The sequence below is a fragment of the Nilaparvata lugens genome, chromosome 7, assembly GCF_014356525.2.
Source record: "Nilaparvata lugens isolate BPH chromosome 7, ASM1435652v1, whole genome shotgun sequence".
Taxonomy (NCBI): Eukaryota; Metazoa; Arthropoda; class Insecta; order Hemiptera; family Delphacidae; genus Nilaparvata; species Nilaparvata lugens.
In genome coordinates, this window is record NC_052510.1 from 36,052,571 (window position 1) to 36,069,381 (window position 16,811).

The 16,811-nt window shown below is 35.3% G+C and overlaps 1 protein-coding gene across 2 annotated transcripts in view; it reads right to left on the reverse strand.

Moving 5' to 3' along the window:
* LOC111050196 (organic cation transporter protein) overlaps positions 1-8,038 on the reverse strand; it is a 293,656-nt gene extending 285,618 nt beyond the window's left edge. For both annotated transcript variants that reach the window (XR_005571820.1, XM_039432639.1), the window contains exon 1: positions 6,009-8,038. Coding sequence is in view for 1 of the 2 variants with exons in the window: in XM_039432639.1 (XP_039288573.1) it covers positions 6,009-6,255 (247 nt within the window). In the remaining variant the exon portion in view is untranslated. The remainder of the gene's footprint in view (positions 1-6,008) is intronic.
* Between the last annotated feature and the right edge of the window lie 8,773 nt (positions 8,039-16,811).

A 16,811-nucleotide genomic window follows, 5' to 3' on the forward strand; every position in this document is an offset into this window, starting at 1 on the left:
AGGATATTTCTCCTGTAGTTGTGATATAATAGTATTACTTGCGATTGAAGCAAACTGAATATTGCGTGCTGGAGTATCAAGATTTATTGACAAACAATAATACTTCAGAAACGTGTTTCATCTCGAAGCAGCAACTGATCTTGAGAAATCAACTTTTATTGCTGTCTTGGAAAAAATACATTTTGTCATTCACATAGCTTGAAGATTGCTGTTGGATTGAGATAACGAGGAAATTGTTGCTTAATGTTGACACATCATATTCTTTTGTGATAAATCAAGAGATATTCCATTGTAGAGTAATATTACAAAATATTTTTTCTTCTGCAGAGGGATATAATAGAGGGTTCCTGTTGAATCATTTTGAGTTTTAAGGACACCTCAAGGATCAAACATTCAAACACTTATAACTTCTGACACATCATCTAATCTCATCGTGCTACATTTTATTCTTCTTGTCTAGTCAAGGCGGTTCGAAATCATGCATCACAAGTAAAATTCGGTCGATAAATGGGAATTTTATTGTTGAGTGTACTTAAGCCCATATTCCCACACACAAAAAATGGCCAATTTCTATATTCAAAGCTGCATAATATCTTGTGAAATGCTTCAGATAAAATGTTTAGATCTAGTGAGGATGTGGGAGTGTTCAATGATTGATTCACCATTAGTGATTTAGTTGTCTAGTTTCGAAGTTGTTCTTAGCAATGGAGAATAATAATTCTAAAATCGATCCTGAAATACATTTATATTAAGTAGAATACCTACAGCTATGATGTGTGAGCACACACAAAAGCATGCTCCTGTAAAATATTAATTTTTATTTAATTAAAGTGGATTTTTGACAACGTTCTAAGTCTATTCAATTAAGTAGAATACTTATCGGCTAACAAGAGAATCAAGCACGTTTATATGTTTCAAATAATACTCTTTGTTGTTAATAATTGAATTAGTTTATTATTTAGTCGTGAGTTGACTTAAATATTTCATCTTTGTGTATATAGTGTGTAAAATGATATTTTGTGAGATATCATACTGCTAATATAGGCCTAATGTAATTTTATATTGAACTAGCCGTCAGGCTCGCTTCGTTCGCCATATCCGTCTAGCCAGGGGGCTCCGCCCCCTGGACCCCCGACTGGACCGTCCAAGAGTGAGACAGCAGGCTCGCTTCGCTCGCCTGCATTTTTCATTTGAGCATTTCTATCATATGTTAGGACAATCCAGTCGGGGGTCCAGACTAAACGTCTGGCTAAACGGATATGGCGAGCGAAGCGAGCCTGACGGCTAGTAATATAATATTCCCAGGATTGAAGTAGCAGTGCCCAATCAATTTTTCCGCGATAAATGCATTTAAATCTTCAACTTTGTGCCAACCTAACAAAGTCAACTCGAACTTAATGCCAACCTGACAAAATTATTAATTTAGTTGCCAGTTAACAACTGTTTCGAAGAGGTACCCTATCTAGATTATAGTTCTATAGTAACATATGATTTATGGAAATTTCAATTATAATTAAGAGATTGAGAGAAGAAGAATATACATGCTAAAAGACGAACTTTAAAACCTTAAAAACAACCCTTAGAGTTAAAATATTGCCAAAAGATTTCTTAGTGCGCATCTAAAGGGCCAACTGAACATACCTACCAAATTTGAACGTTTTTGGTCTGGTAGATTTTTAGTTCTGCGAGTGAGTGAGTGAGTGAGTGAGTGAGTGAGTCAGTCAGTCAGTCAGTAAGTCAGTGAGTGAGTGCCATTTCGCTTTTATATATATATAGATTGTAGAGTTTATGTATTATGTAAAGTAATAATTGATGATTATAGGAGTCCGGATATTATAATGTTCATTGACAGAGAATATCGTAGTCAGAAATGTTAATCAATGTTAATACAATTCCAAGAATTATTTGTGCAGTTTTTGCTACCTTCAAACCGAACGAAATCTCCGATCATCAATCTTATTGTGAATCAACGTTACTGTATATCTTGTGTTGGTGGATCTACCCATAATGTGTACGGTTATGTGTGTAGTTAACGGATAATCAAGCAGAATGAAAATATGATGTTGTAACAAATAGACTCACGACAAAAAAGCAACAGTACTTCGACTTCTCAAGCTCTTTCAGAACTCGCAATCAACAAAAAGGCATACAGAATCCAAAGTACAGCTTGAAGCAGCCAGTCCCCACAATGAAGAGGATCACTGACATCTCTCTAGCTATGAAATCTTTTATCTACACAAGAGAGTCGGAATCCTCTCAAGGCAGAGAATCCTCTTTTGTCTAGCATAGGAGAGCCATTCACTTGTAGTAGCGATGCTGCTGAGATCACGTTGGAATACGCAATAAACTAGAGTAGTGAAGTGAAGAGTTTTTCTTTGCTTACAGAAATGAGCGGAACGAGTGAAAAGTATTCTGTTTACTGTATGAGTTGGCGTTTTCCCCTATATGCTCTGCAGTACTTATCTTGTCTTACGTCGCCTTACAAACAAACTCTTGAGCTTTTCATCCACTGTGCAACACAGTTTTCTGGTGGGTAATGTAATCTCATATGAAAATAGGGAAGATGGAGCTGGAATGTCAAACAAGCAATCTCTTCTGTAAACCTGAGTTAACAAACCAGTACAGGGTACATCCTGCATTCATTCAGTTTATTAGTATGAATGAAGAATGAAGAATGAAGAGAAGAAAATCTATGCAAGGAAGACTCTTTGGGACCGCTGCTGCTTCGTAATCCATAAATACCCTATTAATTATTTCTTATTAATATACAAACATTTCACCGAAATACGAGTAGATATGTTTTTATGAAATAAGTTCTAGATGGTGAGTTGATGTGGGATTATTTGAGTATTTTAAATCCACTCTAGATTACATTCTCAAGATTCATATTTCCAGATGTTTGGATTTTGCTTTTTTAGTTCACTTATTGGGAAATAGTGTTTTCTTAATAAACGCTGATCGATCACTGATGCTGATCCAATTGGTTACAACAATATAACAAGTTTCATTTTTGAAAACTGTTAGGTCTGTATTACCTGAGCAAGGCAGGTCACAGAATTCTTAGTCATAATTATCATTCCCGATTTTCTGAATCAAATTGACGAGAATCATGATAATCGTGATTGAACAACTAACGTACCATAAAATATTCCATGAAGTTGGTCACATTAGCACTGTTTATAAAAGCGTCTATCCACTCATTTGTTATGTGTGATCATTGAAAAACATTGTGCGTGGGCCTGTAATGAACTGTATATTATGAATTTCCAGCAGACTTCACCCCACCTCGGCTCGCCCACTGATTCTCACTTAATTAAAACATCGATTGTTCACCAGAATACAAGATTAGTTAGGAGCAAATTGCAAATGATGTCATGACTGTTTGACCATTGATATCAGATATGTAGTGCGCAAACCTATTTCAGTTCTGTGTGAAGGTTTTTATAAAAAAAATATCATAGGCGTTGTCAAATATGCCAGCAACCGTGCCTGTTATTATGTTGGCTCACAATAGACCATGAAAATCACTATCATATTTTGGCATTTTTTTTTCGTCGTGGGATTTGATTATCCATAGAACTGCGAACAAAAGGTCTCATAGTAGACATAGATCGTTTTCATTCTTTAATAGTGTTAATCACAAAACGGTTTTGATGGAATGTCATCTCCTTTTATGTGGCAGATTTTCAATCATTCACTAATTCGAAGAAGTGTAATCATCAGATTGAACTACCAATATCACAAACATTTCCTCATATACTAAACTATACTCTAATTCAATCTGTAACAAGTTAATACACTCTTGAAATATTGCAATATATTATCTTTAAAATCTCTATAATATAAACATTAATTCATATTCTCTTCTATCGTTTCGTTTGAGTAATGATCCTGCGAAGTTTCAAATCCTCATGATTATGAGATTCTTGAAAGCATTCTCACGAAACTGTTGTCGAAGCGAATATTGCGGGTAGGTGATGGTATGCTAAAGCTAAGTTTTAGCATAAGGAAGATCAAATAATTTGTTTGTAAAAAAGACGATGGTACTCTTTTCTAACTTATCAAAAACCTCATTAATATTTTAAAGATTTTAATAGGGAGGGAATTTCCCATGAACCAGCGAATTACTGCGGAGAAGTGATGTCTGAATCTGTGAATTGGAATCATTGGATGAAGAATTATTCACATCAATTTTTCAGCTCAGCTTATTATGAATGTAATCAGAATTATCGAGAGGGTAATTTATTGGAGTAAATTTGAGCAGAAATTCGAAATAAATGTGTTTGAATCAAAGTGTTTATGAATAATATTACAGAGCATCATCGAAAATGTGTACAACTGCACCATTCAGAATTATAACATTTCGTTTTGAATTCCTGTACAGAAAACTTGAATGTTTTCCACTCAGAAGTCCATCATTATATGGATCATTATTATGTTATTGATTCTTCAAAAACCAAGGGTATCTAGAATAAAATTTATCTTCTGTTCTTCTCCGACCAAAAGATCACCTCATTCATCATTCAGTTATAACTCAGGATTCACGAGAGTCAATAATAGTAATACTCAAATAGACAATAATAATCAATTTCATTACTCCCCTCTTTCCACATCGCCCCAGTATTTTCTTTATTCTTAAACACGGATTATAACTTTTTTCTCCTCTTTTAAAAAAGTACCTACAGTCACAAACCGATAAATGAACATAAAAATATAATCTTCCCTATTTCATTAATCCATTAAGGTAAATTATCCATGAATTAAAATCAATCGGTAACTTGAAAGAACATTATTTTAATTACATATTTCTGATAAATTTTATTGAATTTGAGCTAATGACTCATTTGGAAACTAGTTTCTCAATCATTTTTCCACAGAGTATTTACCAGAACCCAGAACCAGTTCCGCAGAGTTATCTTTGTCGTCGTCTTCTAAGAGAAGAGAATATCATTTGACAGTGACGACATCTTCTATGACGCCAGTAATTGCAGGCGTCTCGAGCTCGAGTTTCGTTTCGCAGCAGCTGCATGCATATGAGCCGGCTTATCATTTGATACTTCACACCGGTATCATGTGTGCAGAAAACCGCATCCATCAACTGGCCACCTCAATAATAATTTCAAATGAATTGTTAACACTGAAATAATTCCAAACATCATGCACCGAGCTATTTACTTGCATGAGTGACAGTTCGTTTTATTCCACTCCTAATCTTAGCACACAAGTAAAAAATTCCTTATTCCACATCATAATAGTGCTGTTGGAGTGCTGTAGCTCCTCCAATTATAAGCAAATAATTTCCTTGATTATTCAAATCACGTTAGAGTTGAAAATGCATTATTGCTATTTTTATTAGAATAATGTGATATTTTTTCACAAATTATAAAATCACCAACAATCCAGGGATGAAAATAAGACCCTTATTGTTTATGTACTTGGTGGGTTGAATAAATTACCATCATTCCGCATCAATTGATATCAGCTCACTCGAATACTGTATTCTTGTGACACTAATAATAATAATATTTAATCAGTGGCTCCGTCAATTTGGAGTCGTTTTCATTAAAATCAACTGATCATCTGATCTTACTTCATCAGCACAGAACTGATCAAACATTGATCCCGGCTAGTGATTAGTCTAGGTCAACAATATTATGCCATGATTATAGTAATCGAATTCACAAATTCATCTATCGACAGTTCACATGATTCCTGTACAATAATAACAATCTATGTATACTTTCTGTGCAACAATAAATTAATGTATACTTCTGTATAACAATAAATACAATAATTGATGAATAATAAATATGATTTACATCCTCCAATCACATTGAAATTCATCAATGAGTTTTTTAAGGTTCCCAAAGACCTAGATCTACAGTAGAGCATGCATCCATGTTGCATATGACATAAAACTATTGCTGTTATTGTTGTTTATCATATTGAGTTTATTCTATTATAATGTGTACCATATTAATACCATATCAATATAAGAAGCTTCCTACCTTCAATATAATCGGAATCATCCACGAGATCATCGTTATCATCATCATCGTCATCTACCATGGATGTCCGCCCACCGATGACGATAACTGGTGACCGCGCAGATCCCGAAGTGCCCTCCTTGGTCGCTTGTATGCGAGCTTTTTTGAGGTTATTATGAGTACATCGAGCCTTACTCGATCCGCACAAATCACAATTAGATTCCAAAAGTGAGGCTGACGCCATATCGATCAATTCTTCGTCGCACATTGTTACACAGTGAATAGGAAAATTTTAATTCTAATGTATAAGATGAGAAAACAGATAATGCCACCGATAATCTTCTGCCTTTGCTAAATCGATTGAGAAATCACACTCGCAATAGGGATTTTGTACAGTAGTTGAACGTTTTTGTATCATTATTCCCACTCCAATTCAATTGGTGATAACATTTCAATAAACACTGCATTTCTATTTCAATCCACTCACTCCAATGAGAACATTAGTGTGTGTGGCAGTAGGTGGCTGGTGTGAAAAGCATTGGGTCTATCATTCTTAAACCGTGAATAGTGAAGCGATGTTGCAATTCAAAGAGCAAAAGTTGTCGGTCAATTCGGGGAGAAAAAATTGCAGACCAGTTTGTTATCAAACAGCTTGAAATTCGCAACTTTCCAATCCTTCTGGTTTCATCTTTTTTTTTCTTTCTACTTCTGCTCAAAATTTGATTTTTATTGTAGAGCCGTAGGTGGAAGAATAATCTAACTAAAATCTCACTTCACTGTTTCATCCAACTAATTACTTGATAAGAGCTTCAAATCATGCTTTCAATATTCTACAACTCAAGTTAATTTATTTCAAGGGTGTAAGGTGAATATTGGAAGATATCTAGAATTGGGAAGCTGGAAATACGATTGAGCTTCAATCGAACTGAACTTCAATTAATCACTTTTATCATCAGGTTGAACTCTCTTCAAATTTATTTTATACGAATATTCTGCCTTTTACTCGAATATTGCCCTTTGCGCCAATATTAGCTCATTTCACTAGATTTATGTTTATTTTAATGTAGGCCTACAGTTTATCATGTGAATGATAGCAACTCACTCCCCTATTGAAGAGATAAAATTGTTCAAGTGTTTAGTTTTTGTAGTATTGTTATTATGATAGAAAGTCTATTTAATTGTTGGCTAGAACCCTAAACGAATCATCACTGAAAAAAGATATATTTTTTTCCAAAAAACATCAATGTTTTTTGAGAATCAACCAAGAACCATACGATGTAAATTGAAACAACCTGATCATAAAATCATCAAGGAGGCTCTCTCAATTCGGAACATTTTGATGCAAAGATTAGCGGAGCTCTATGATCAAACTATCATACTCAATGAAGCTCACTCACCTATAATGAACTATAGCAAACGTTTTTCTCAGCTAATTCTATAAGCATTGGCCTTCCGACCTCCAATGTTACTTTTCTCAACGCTTTCGCCGAACAAACCTTACTCGATAAATTCGAAGCATCTATATAACTCTATATAGAGTTATATATACTCTATAAGTTCAAGCGTCTTTGAACTCTATATGATTATGAAATATAAGTCGCATCCACTTATGAATCATAACACAAATGAAATCTCCTTGAATAGAGCACAAACAATAAATAATGTCCAGTTTATAAACTTTATTGAATTGAAGTTTAAACTTGGCCGAAAATTGTCAAATTCCAAAACACTGGATAGTATCCTTACGAGTCACCATCACTATTCTTCAGACTACTCTTTTATGATTAGATAAATAACCAATTGTTTGTGAAACGCGATTATCGAAGCACTTCATCCGCGACCCTTCAAATTACCGTCGACTCTGTCGGCAGTCTCTGCTGCTGCTACAATCGAGCCGAGAGCAGTCAGTGGAGAGGATGTCCCCCTTCGGTGCTTGACACCAACCGGATGAGGGAGCAAATCTGTCAACTCGGTGAGTGGTGAGTGAGTGAGTGGTGAGTGAGTTGGCTGGGAGTTTGCGTCTGAACGGTGCGATGCTCAGAGTCGGACTGAGCGTCGTTGGTCGTTGCTAGCTGTAAACATGTTGACCGGTGTTTTGATAAGGGGGAGGCATGGCGCTCTCCCTTCACTCCCCCCTTGTCAACTACTATCTGTCTTTCAACTCTTGATATGGCGCTTACATCTTCCAAAATCAACTTTTATTGTGTAATGATTGATTTGCGTCTTTTTAAAGTAATAGAATGTGTTTTTGTGTAAATGTAAATGGATGGAATAGAACAAGTAGGTAGTGAACAATTGGATTGTGTGTTCTAGAAACTGTGAAAAATTGGGTTCTAGAAACTCTAGACTATATATAGACTATATAGACTGGAAATCCACAAATTTTCACTGGAATAGACGTTTTCAATTAGTACTATATAAGGGATGAAGTGCCGGCTTATCGATCTGAAAGACCTATCGTTGTCGTGCGATACTTGCTTCAACTTTAATAACCATAGTCTATAATATTAATGAAAAGTATTTGAAAGTTGAATTTAGTGATTTAAACAAGTGGTTGTTGTTTTCTGGTGGTCTTCTATATATAGTATATTAAATGCAAGAAGTTATAGACTCTCAATTCTCGCCATCTATACTTCTAAAAAACCTGAACGATCTACAATTTCTCCTGAAGTTGGCTCTCGACCTAGAAAAAAGCGTTCAGACCAGCAAAATTCAAGGTATCACTGGATGGTTTAGTAGCTAAAATTATGGCAAATTTCGATGAAGATGTCTACTCTAGCCACAATTAAAGAATGGTGTTCTTGACTGTGCAAAATTTATCTGATGAAACTAGCGAATTGAGAAGTGAATTACAATCTCTCAAATTTTCTAATAAGGATTTAGCAAATAATGACCTTGCGAATAATTATTATGGACAATGAACAAGACTCAAAGGTTGGGTCGTCCAAAACCGTCTGATCATTGGAGAGGCGTCTTTCACGTGAGATTCTGACTCAGGCTGACTGCAGTTTGGCAACAGTAATCCATGAACCCGCCTCCAATAATTCCATGAATTCCTCTTCGCCATTACTGTTGCCAAACTGCATTCAGCCTGAGTCAGAATCTCACTGTCCGCTGTTGAGGCTATCGCGAAAAGACGAAAATACAACCAGAAAGAGAAAATATCCGTCTGCAATTTAGGTCCCACATGCAAGACATCATTCAGAGAAAGGCCGGTTACCGTTCTAACACTCGCATCGAAGACTATACGCAACGGTGTACTTGTACTGCGAGCTTTAAAAATACAGTGATGAGAAATATAATATCCCTGTTTATTTGACTGATCATTCACTAAAGACATATGACCCTGTCTCAAATAGTCAACCATAATTTCATGATACGCAATTTTTACACTTTCAGAACGAGCAAGACGTTTTTCTAAGTTTAACAGTCTCCGTTTCGCCATTGAGAACGAATCTCCTAGATTTTCAGACGATTTTAAAAACGGTAATGATACCACAAACCGACCAGAGTCCAAACGACGAACCGACGATTTAAATTGACTTTTAACAATCAATTTCGTCCACAGTGAGAGAACTCTTAGCCTTAGGACATTCTTCAATTTCCCAGAATTTTTGTACAAGATTATCCAATGATGGATTACAAACAAACAAACAAACAAATATCATCTCCATCATTGTGTAATGCATTCACAACTGGTGTGCGGCCCATCACAATATGGCCAAACACACTGTTGACAGTTTTAACTGGGCCTAAACGTTCAGTAGACTGCTTATCTTTCAACAATTCTGGGATCAACTCGGCGCTAATAATGCCATCAATATAACTAGGTAAATAATATTGTGTATCAGCAAGATCAAGACCCTTCAAATACGACAATTTAGATCTGTCTACTCTTCGAGAAGGCAATTTATCGACGATATGATTCACGACCAAAGCATGTACAGAAAAAGAAATAGCTGGCTCTTTGAGAGAGAAAAGCATAAAGGCCGTTTCACCCCGCACAGCTCTCGACCCTCTGCCGAAACAATTGACTGTTGTCGCCAGACGTGTTATCGGAAAATTAAGTCATTTACATGTTTTTGTCGTAAGAAAGTTACACTGACTCCCAGAATCTACCAGCAATCTAACCCTACCACGATTTCCCTGTCTACTCAAAACAGTAGCCACTACAGTAGACAACAACACAGTTGATTCAGCATTCTTACTGTCATTGACCTTGGTCGAACAGTTGACCACTTCCTTGTTTACATTATTCACATCACTCTGAGACGATTTTTCATTAAAATCGAAATGCAATAAGGAATGATGCAGCTTTTCACACTGGTTACAACGCACTATACTAGTACATTCACGAACAGAATGACTATTAAGCAAACACTTGAAACAACATGATTTGTCTTTGACAAAACGGAAACGTTCCCATGGTGACAATTTCAAAAAAGAACGACAATCAAGTAAGCTATGAGTACCTTGTTTACACTTCAAACAATTTGACTGTTCACAAACATTACCAGTCAAAGTCGTTCCTAATTGAACCGCCAAGATCTTAGAATTTGACAAGTTCTTGACTGACTTCACACCACTTGATAATTCGAATTTATTATTTTTATCACATGACAATGACTTGAACTGTCTTTCAATGAAGTGTACAAAATCTTTGTAAGTCGGGAGGTCCCTATCTCGACAAGAAATCTCGAACTCTCTACGAGATGTTGGTTCTAACACTTTCAATCCCTGGTACAAAAAAATACAATCCTCCAAACCCTCATTTTTTACCCGCTTCAAAGCTGTAATAGAATTACAAAATCTAATATCGATGCAAGCCCGCCCTACATTCAACCTTCAAACTTTTGAACTGAAATATTTCATCTAAATAAGAATCTATCTGAGATCTAGGGTCATTACAACAATTAACCAATGGATCCCAAATAGTTTTGTAATTAGTGGCTATAGGTGGAAAATGTTTACAAATATTTGCGGCCTCATGAGTAAGCTTTGAAACTAAATACTGGACCTTATGTTGATCTGATAAAGTGGTATTGTCATGGACTAATGATTTGAATAATTCAAGAAACGTAGACCATTCAGCCTGACGTCCACTAAAATTTGGCAATTGAATTTTCGGTAATAATAATTGTTGTTCATTAGTTATACTACTCGCTGGAACTGTCAGTGAAGCTGCTTGCTTAGTTTCTGATAAAATGCAATCATATCTAAATGCGAGTCATTGAATTTGGGGACATATTCTGGGTCTACACTCATTTCTAACTCATTAATCTTAAATTCAATACTATCATAATCCGCGACTGTTGCTGGAATTAATCTAGCCAAAGTTAAAACATATTGAGCTGTTTTCTGATCAGATATATTTTTACACAAATCAAATGTACGCTGTATTCTCTGATATAATTGTTCTAACTTCGCCCTATGAACTTTCAACATTGCAGGAAGAATTTCAGGATCTAATTCTCCTTGCGTATTCATCTTGAATAACTTTGTTATCACAAACGATAAGATAGTGATGAACAAACAACTTATCTGTAGACACGATCCTACAGATAAGCACAAGAAAGTTTAGTGTGTCTGCTCTACACTCTTGAACTTGTCCACTACAATACGAACAATACGAACAAACTACAAATGCACATATGAGAATTCGAGTACAATTTAGGCCAATACACATCACGGGCCGGTTAGGATCAACAATAGTTTTACAAATTTCTGATTGATTGATTGATTGATTGATTGAGTACTTTATTTATGTAGATTACAATATATACTGGCTTATACACTTATATACAATAGCTTACAATACAGCAAAGTTATAGATGAATTTACATAATATAGACTAAGAAAATAACTATTGAACTGTATATGATATGAAAAAGCAATTTGTAATATAATAACTATAGATAATAATCATATTGTTATGCATCTACATAAATTGGCGGAGCTTTGGACATATCAATGTCCATTCTTTGGGAAGAATATTAAAAATATCCTCCCCACTAACTCTCTACCAAAACGTTAATTTCGTTATTTAAACTAAGGATTTATTTATTAATGGAAATATTGTAAAAGTTTTAATCAATATGAATATTGAAGAGAAAAAAACAAAAATTGATAAAGTAAAATAATTATATAGGTAGATAAGATCAAATAATTGATTAATAAAATGAAGTAGGCTGAAAGTAGATCAGGGTTATCAAATTTCAGTAATATACAGCAGTATGCAGTGGATAATTGAAATAACATGAGTTTATATAATATATATATATATATATATATATATATACAATTCGTTCTATAACATGGTTTAAAGGTTTATATTGGTGGAATGGGTGAGGGATGGTTGTCATGTGATCGTTCTAGGGCCGGACAGTTTCAGTCATTTGTTCCAAAATATGTTTTTTTAAAGTCAGGTTGAAGCTCGCTCGGCTCTCGATAGACCTGATAGAAACAGGAAGTGTATTCCATGCACGACAGGCACTGACTAAGAAGGATTTTGTGAAAATAGTAGTTCGATGATTGGGTATCCTTAAAGTACTTTCTCCGGTTCTAGTATGTGAAGCATCTATCCTCCTAACTTCAGAGACAAATTTGAAATCATCTTTAAAATAGTTCGGATTACCGTATTTCAAGATATCTCTAACAAGCTTGACTATTCGAAAAAGCCTCTGATCGGGAAGCTTCAATGTTGAACTAGCAATGTGGGCTGGGGTGATATGATCATGGCGTTGGAGAGAGTAGACGAAACGTAGACAATAATTTTGGCAACGCTGTAGTTTATCATTCAGAGTGACTTGCATATCATTAAGAACAGAATTACAATACATTAAATGTGGGAAGATGAGAGATTGAACCAATAATAATTTAATGTTTCTAGGGAGGATATCGTGCATTTTCTTCAATGCATGCATGGCTGAGAATACCTTTTTACAAGTTTTGTTCACTTGTTCTGACCAGTCAAGAGTATTATTCATAATAATGCCTAAATTTTTAACTGTCTACACTAATTTTGTGAATCGATTCAAGGTCAATATTGTTTATAAGACGAGAATATCCAATTATAATGGGTTGTGTTTTGATGGGATTAAGCTTAAGGCCATTTTTCTTTGTCCATTCCACTATCGAATTGATATCCTGATTCATTATTCCAACTGTTTCATTAATTTTTGTTATGGGACAGCTTAAATAGATTTGAAGGTCGTCTGCATAAGTATGGAAACTGGAGAATTTGATAATGGAAGAAAGGTCATTAGCATACAAAGTGAAGAGGAGAGGGCCTAAAATTGAACCTTGTGGTACTCCATGCATAACGTTTTTCCAAGTTGACTTTTTGTCACCGACAGATACACATTGTTTCCTACCTAATAGATAGGATTTAAACCAAACTAACGAGTTGTGACTGAAACCAAGAATAGCCAACTTATTCAGAAGGACTGTATGATCAACAGTATCGAATGCTTTAGAAAAATCAAATAGGGTGAGGATGGTGCATTTTCTTTGGTCCATAGCTAACCTTATATCATCAGTGACACGAAGCAGAGCTGTCTCAGTTGAATGGAATTTTCTAAAGCCTGATTGAAAGTTATGAAGCTTACTATTGTTGTCTAGAAATTTTACAACTTGAGCATGAATGAGTCTTTCTAGCACTTTGGACAATGCAGGTAAAATACTGATTGGTCTAAAATCCTCAACTTTATTGGGTGATGGAACTTTATTTAGAGGGCGAACCAGAGCAAACTTCCAGTTTTCAGGGAAAATGCCTTCTTCAAGTGACTTGTTGAAAATGTATGTAATGGTTGGTAAAACAGCAAATAACATCTTCTTGATAAATTTAATAGGAATTTTGTCTACACCCATAGCATTACTATGAATACGTTGAATTGCTCTGAAAGTGTCTTCTTCTGAGATTGGATGGAAATGAAATTGATCAGTGATTGGTAAATCTAAGTTTGTAACCTGCTCTTCAAGATCATCTATATGATTAGCAATGACAATTTCGTCGCGTTGGTTAGAGTGTGAAACGAAATAGTCATTTATATTATTCAATGGTAAGTCAATTTGTGGATTCGATTTCTGTTTGCCAAGCCCGAATTCTTTTATTCCCTGCCAAAGTGATTTAGAGTCTTGTCTATTGTTTGTCATAAACGAATTCAAGTACCTAATCTTTGAGTTCCGTAATTCCTGTTTAACCCTATTTCTAAGGCTCCTATACTCTATCAAACTGTCCAAGTCAAATGTCTTTTTAAATTTTCTATGTGCTTTGTCTCTACGTCCCATCATCTTAAGTATGTCTTCAGTCATCCACGGTACTCGTCGTTTTCTATTAATCCTCCTTGTCACATAAGGTGCATGTTTGTCATACAAAGTCAAAGTCCAATTCTCGAAAGTCTTGACCATGTCATCAACTGAGGGTAATGCTTCAATTTGATGCCATGGAGTCTGAGCCACATCAGTCAGGAAGGCGGCTTCATCAAAGTTTTTGAAGTCTCTATAAGTGATAATTTTCTGTTCTGGCTTGGGTATCTTATGGGAAAGTACACAGTAGATCAAATCATGTCTAGAAATAGCTGGGACTGAGATTTGGCCTGCTTGAACAACCTCATTGGGATCACTAACAATGAGAAGGTCAATGAGTGTGTCTGATTCATTAGTATGATGAGTTGGATCGAGGGGTAAAATAGTCATGTTTAGGCATTGGAAAATTGTAGTCAGTTGAAAGTAGTCAAAGTTACGATTCGTCATGTTCAAGTCGGTGTTCATATCCCCCATAACTAGTATACGGTTATAACAAGGCATAAGAGAAAGCAAGGCATTTTCGAAATCTGTAAAATGACCTATTTTTGGTGGGCGATAACAGATACCAACGAGTAATTTATCATTACTAGATAAGGATAATTCAAGTAGCATAAACTCTGGTCTGGAACAATACTCTTGTTTAGATGTGATTAAAACTTTTGTTTTGATACCATCTTTCACATAAATTGCTACACCCCCACAAGCTTTATTTAATCTATCATTCCGGAAAAGATTATATCCAGGCAATGCAACAAAATTTGATGAAATACTAGGCTTCAAAAATGATTCGGAAATTCCGATTATATTGAAGTCCTGAAAACGGAAGATTGCTCTGAGTTCATCAATGTGGCAGCTGAGGGATTGTACGTTAAGGTGAGCAGCCTTGAAAAGTTTTTTGAAAGAGTGGAGCTCATTTGCTAGAAACATACCTGCGTCATTATTACTATTATTGAAATAATCATACCTACTTGAGGGCGAGCGAGCTGACGTGTCAGTGAGAGGCATCATGGAAGCAGCAGACCAATCGAGAACCGACCTCAGAACGACACATGACGGGGAAATGGGGATGAAACTGATAAAACTTAACCTAAATGAAAAAGTCTCTTGATTCGAGTGCATTCAGTATGCCTTGACAGTTCGGCTCCCTTCACTATTTAAAGCACTAGTTCAAAAATTCACTAAACACAATAAGATGTAGATGTGTGGAGTCTCGGTCACAATAAGATTGAGAAAGAACTGGTAGTGGGAGATCTGGTCCAAGTGGAGATAGAGCGAGTAGGTATCCAGTAGTGGAAGAATCGGGTCCAAGTGGAGGTAGAGCGAGAAGGAATCCAGTAGTGGAAGATCGAGTCCAAGTGGAGACAGAGAGAGATGAAATCCAGTAGTGGAAGATCGTGTACATGGTGCAGATAGAGCGAAATGGGATCCAGTAAAAACTGAAAAAGAGAAGAAGAAGCCAGCAGAAACACGAAAAATCTTTGAAGAAAGTTATCAATAGAGGAAAGATACATAATACAACTGATAATGAATAATATTCGCATAAAATTGAAGAGGAATAGTATGATATAATGTGGGAAAGAATCGAATATTATATGGATAAATATATGGATATTATAATATAATATATGGATATTAGTAGAAGGTAATCAGATAGAAAGAGAAAAGGTAGAAAGATAAATAGATATAGAAAGAGAAATAAACATTTGAACATGCTGGATAGCTAGTGGAAAAATCACAGGGAAAATAATGATAATAATAGGGAAGAAAAGAAGAGAAAGAAGGAATGTGCACAAATTGCGAAGAACTTATGAAACTGAACTATAGAATAAGAAATAGAACATCGCATTGTGATCTTGAATTAATCAAGGAGAAAAGAAAAGAAGAAAGAAGAAGAAAGAAGAAGAAGAAGAAGAAGAAGAAGAAGAAGAAAGAAGAAGAAGAAGAAGAAGAAGAAGAAAAGAAGAAGAAGAAGAAGAAGAAGAAGAAGAAGAAGAAGAAGAAGAAGAGAAGAAGAAGAAGAAGAAGAAGAAGAAGAAGAAGAAGAAGAGAAGAAGAAGAGAAGAAGAGAAGAAGAAGAAGAAGAAGAGAGAAGAGAAGAAGAAAGAAGAAGAAGAAGAAGAAAGAAGAAGAAGAAGAAGAAGAGAAGAAGGAAGAAGAAGAAAAGAAGAAGAAGAAAAGAAGAAGAAGAAGAAGAAGAAGAAGAAGAAGAAGAAGAAGAAGAAGAAGAGAAGAAGAAGAAGACGAAGAAGAAGAAGAAGAAGAAGAAGAAGAAGAAGAAGAAGAAGAAGAAGAAGAAGAAGAAGAAGAAGAAGAAGAAGAAGAAGAAGAAGAAGAAGAAGAAGAAGAAGAAGAAGAAGAAGAAGAAGAAGAAGAAGAAGAAGAGAAGAAGAGAAGAGAAGAAGAAGAAGAAGAAGAAGAGAAGAAGAAGAAGAAGAAGAAGAAGAAGAAGAAGAAGAAGAAGAAGAGGAAGAAGAAGAGAAGAAGAATAGAGAAGAATAATAATTATCATCGCAGACA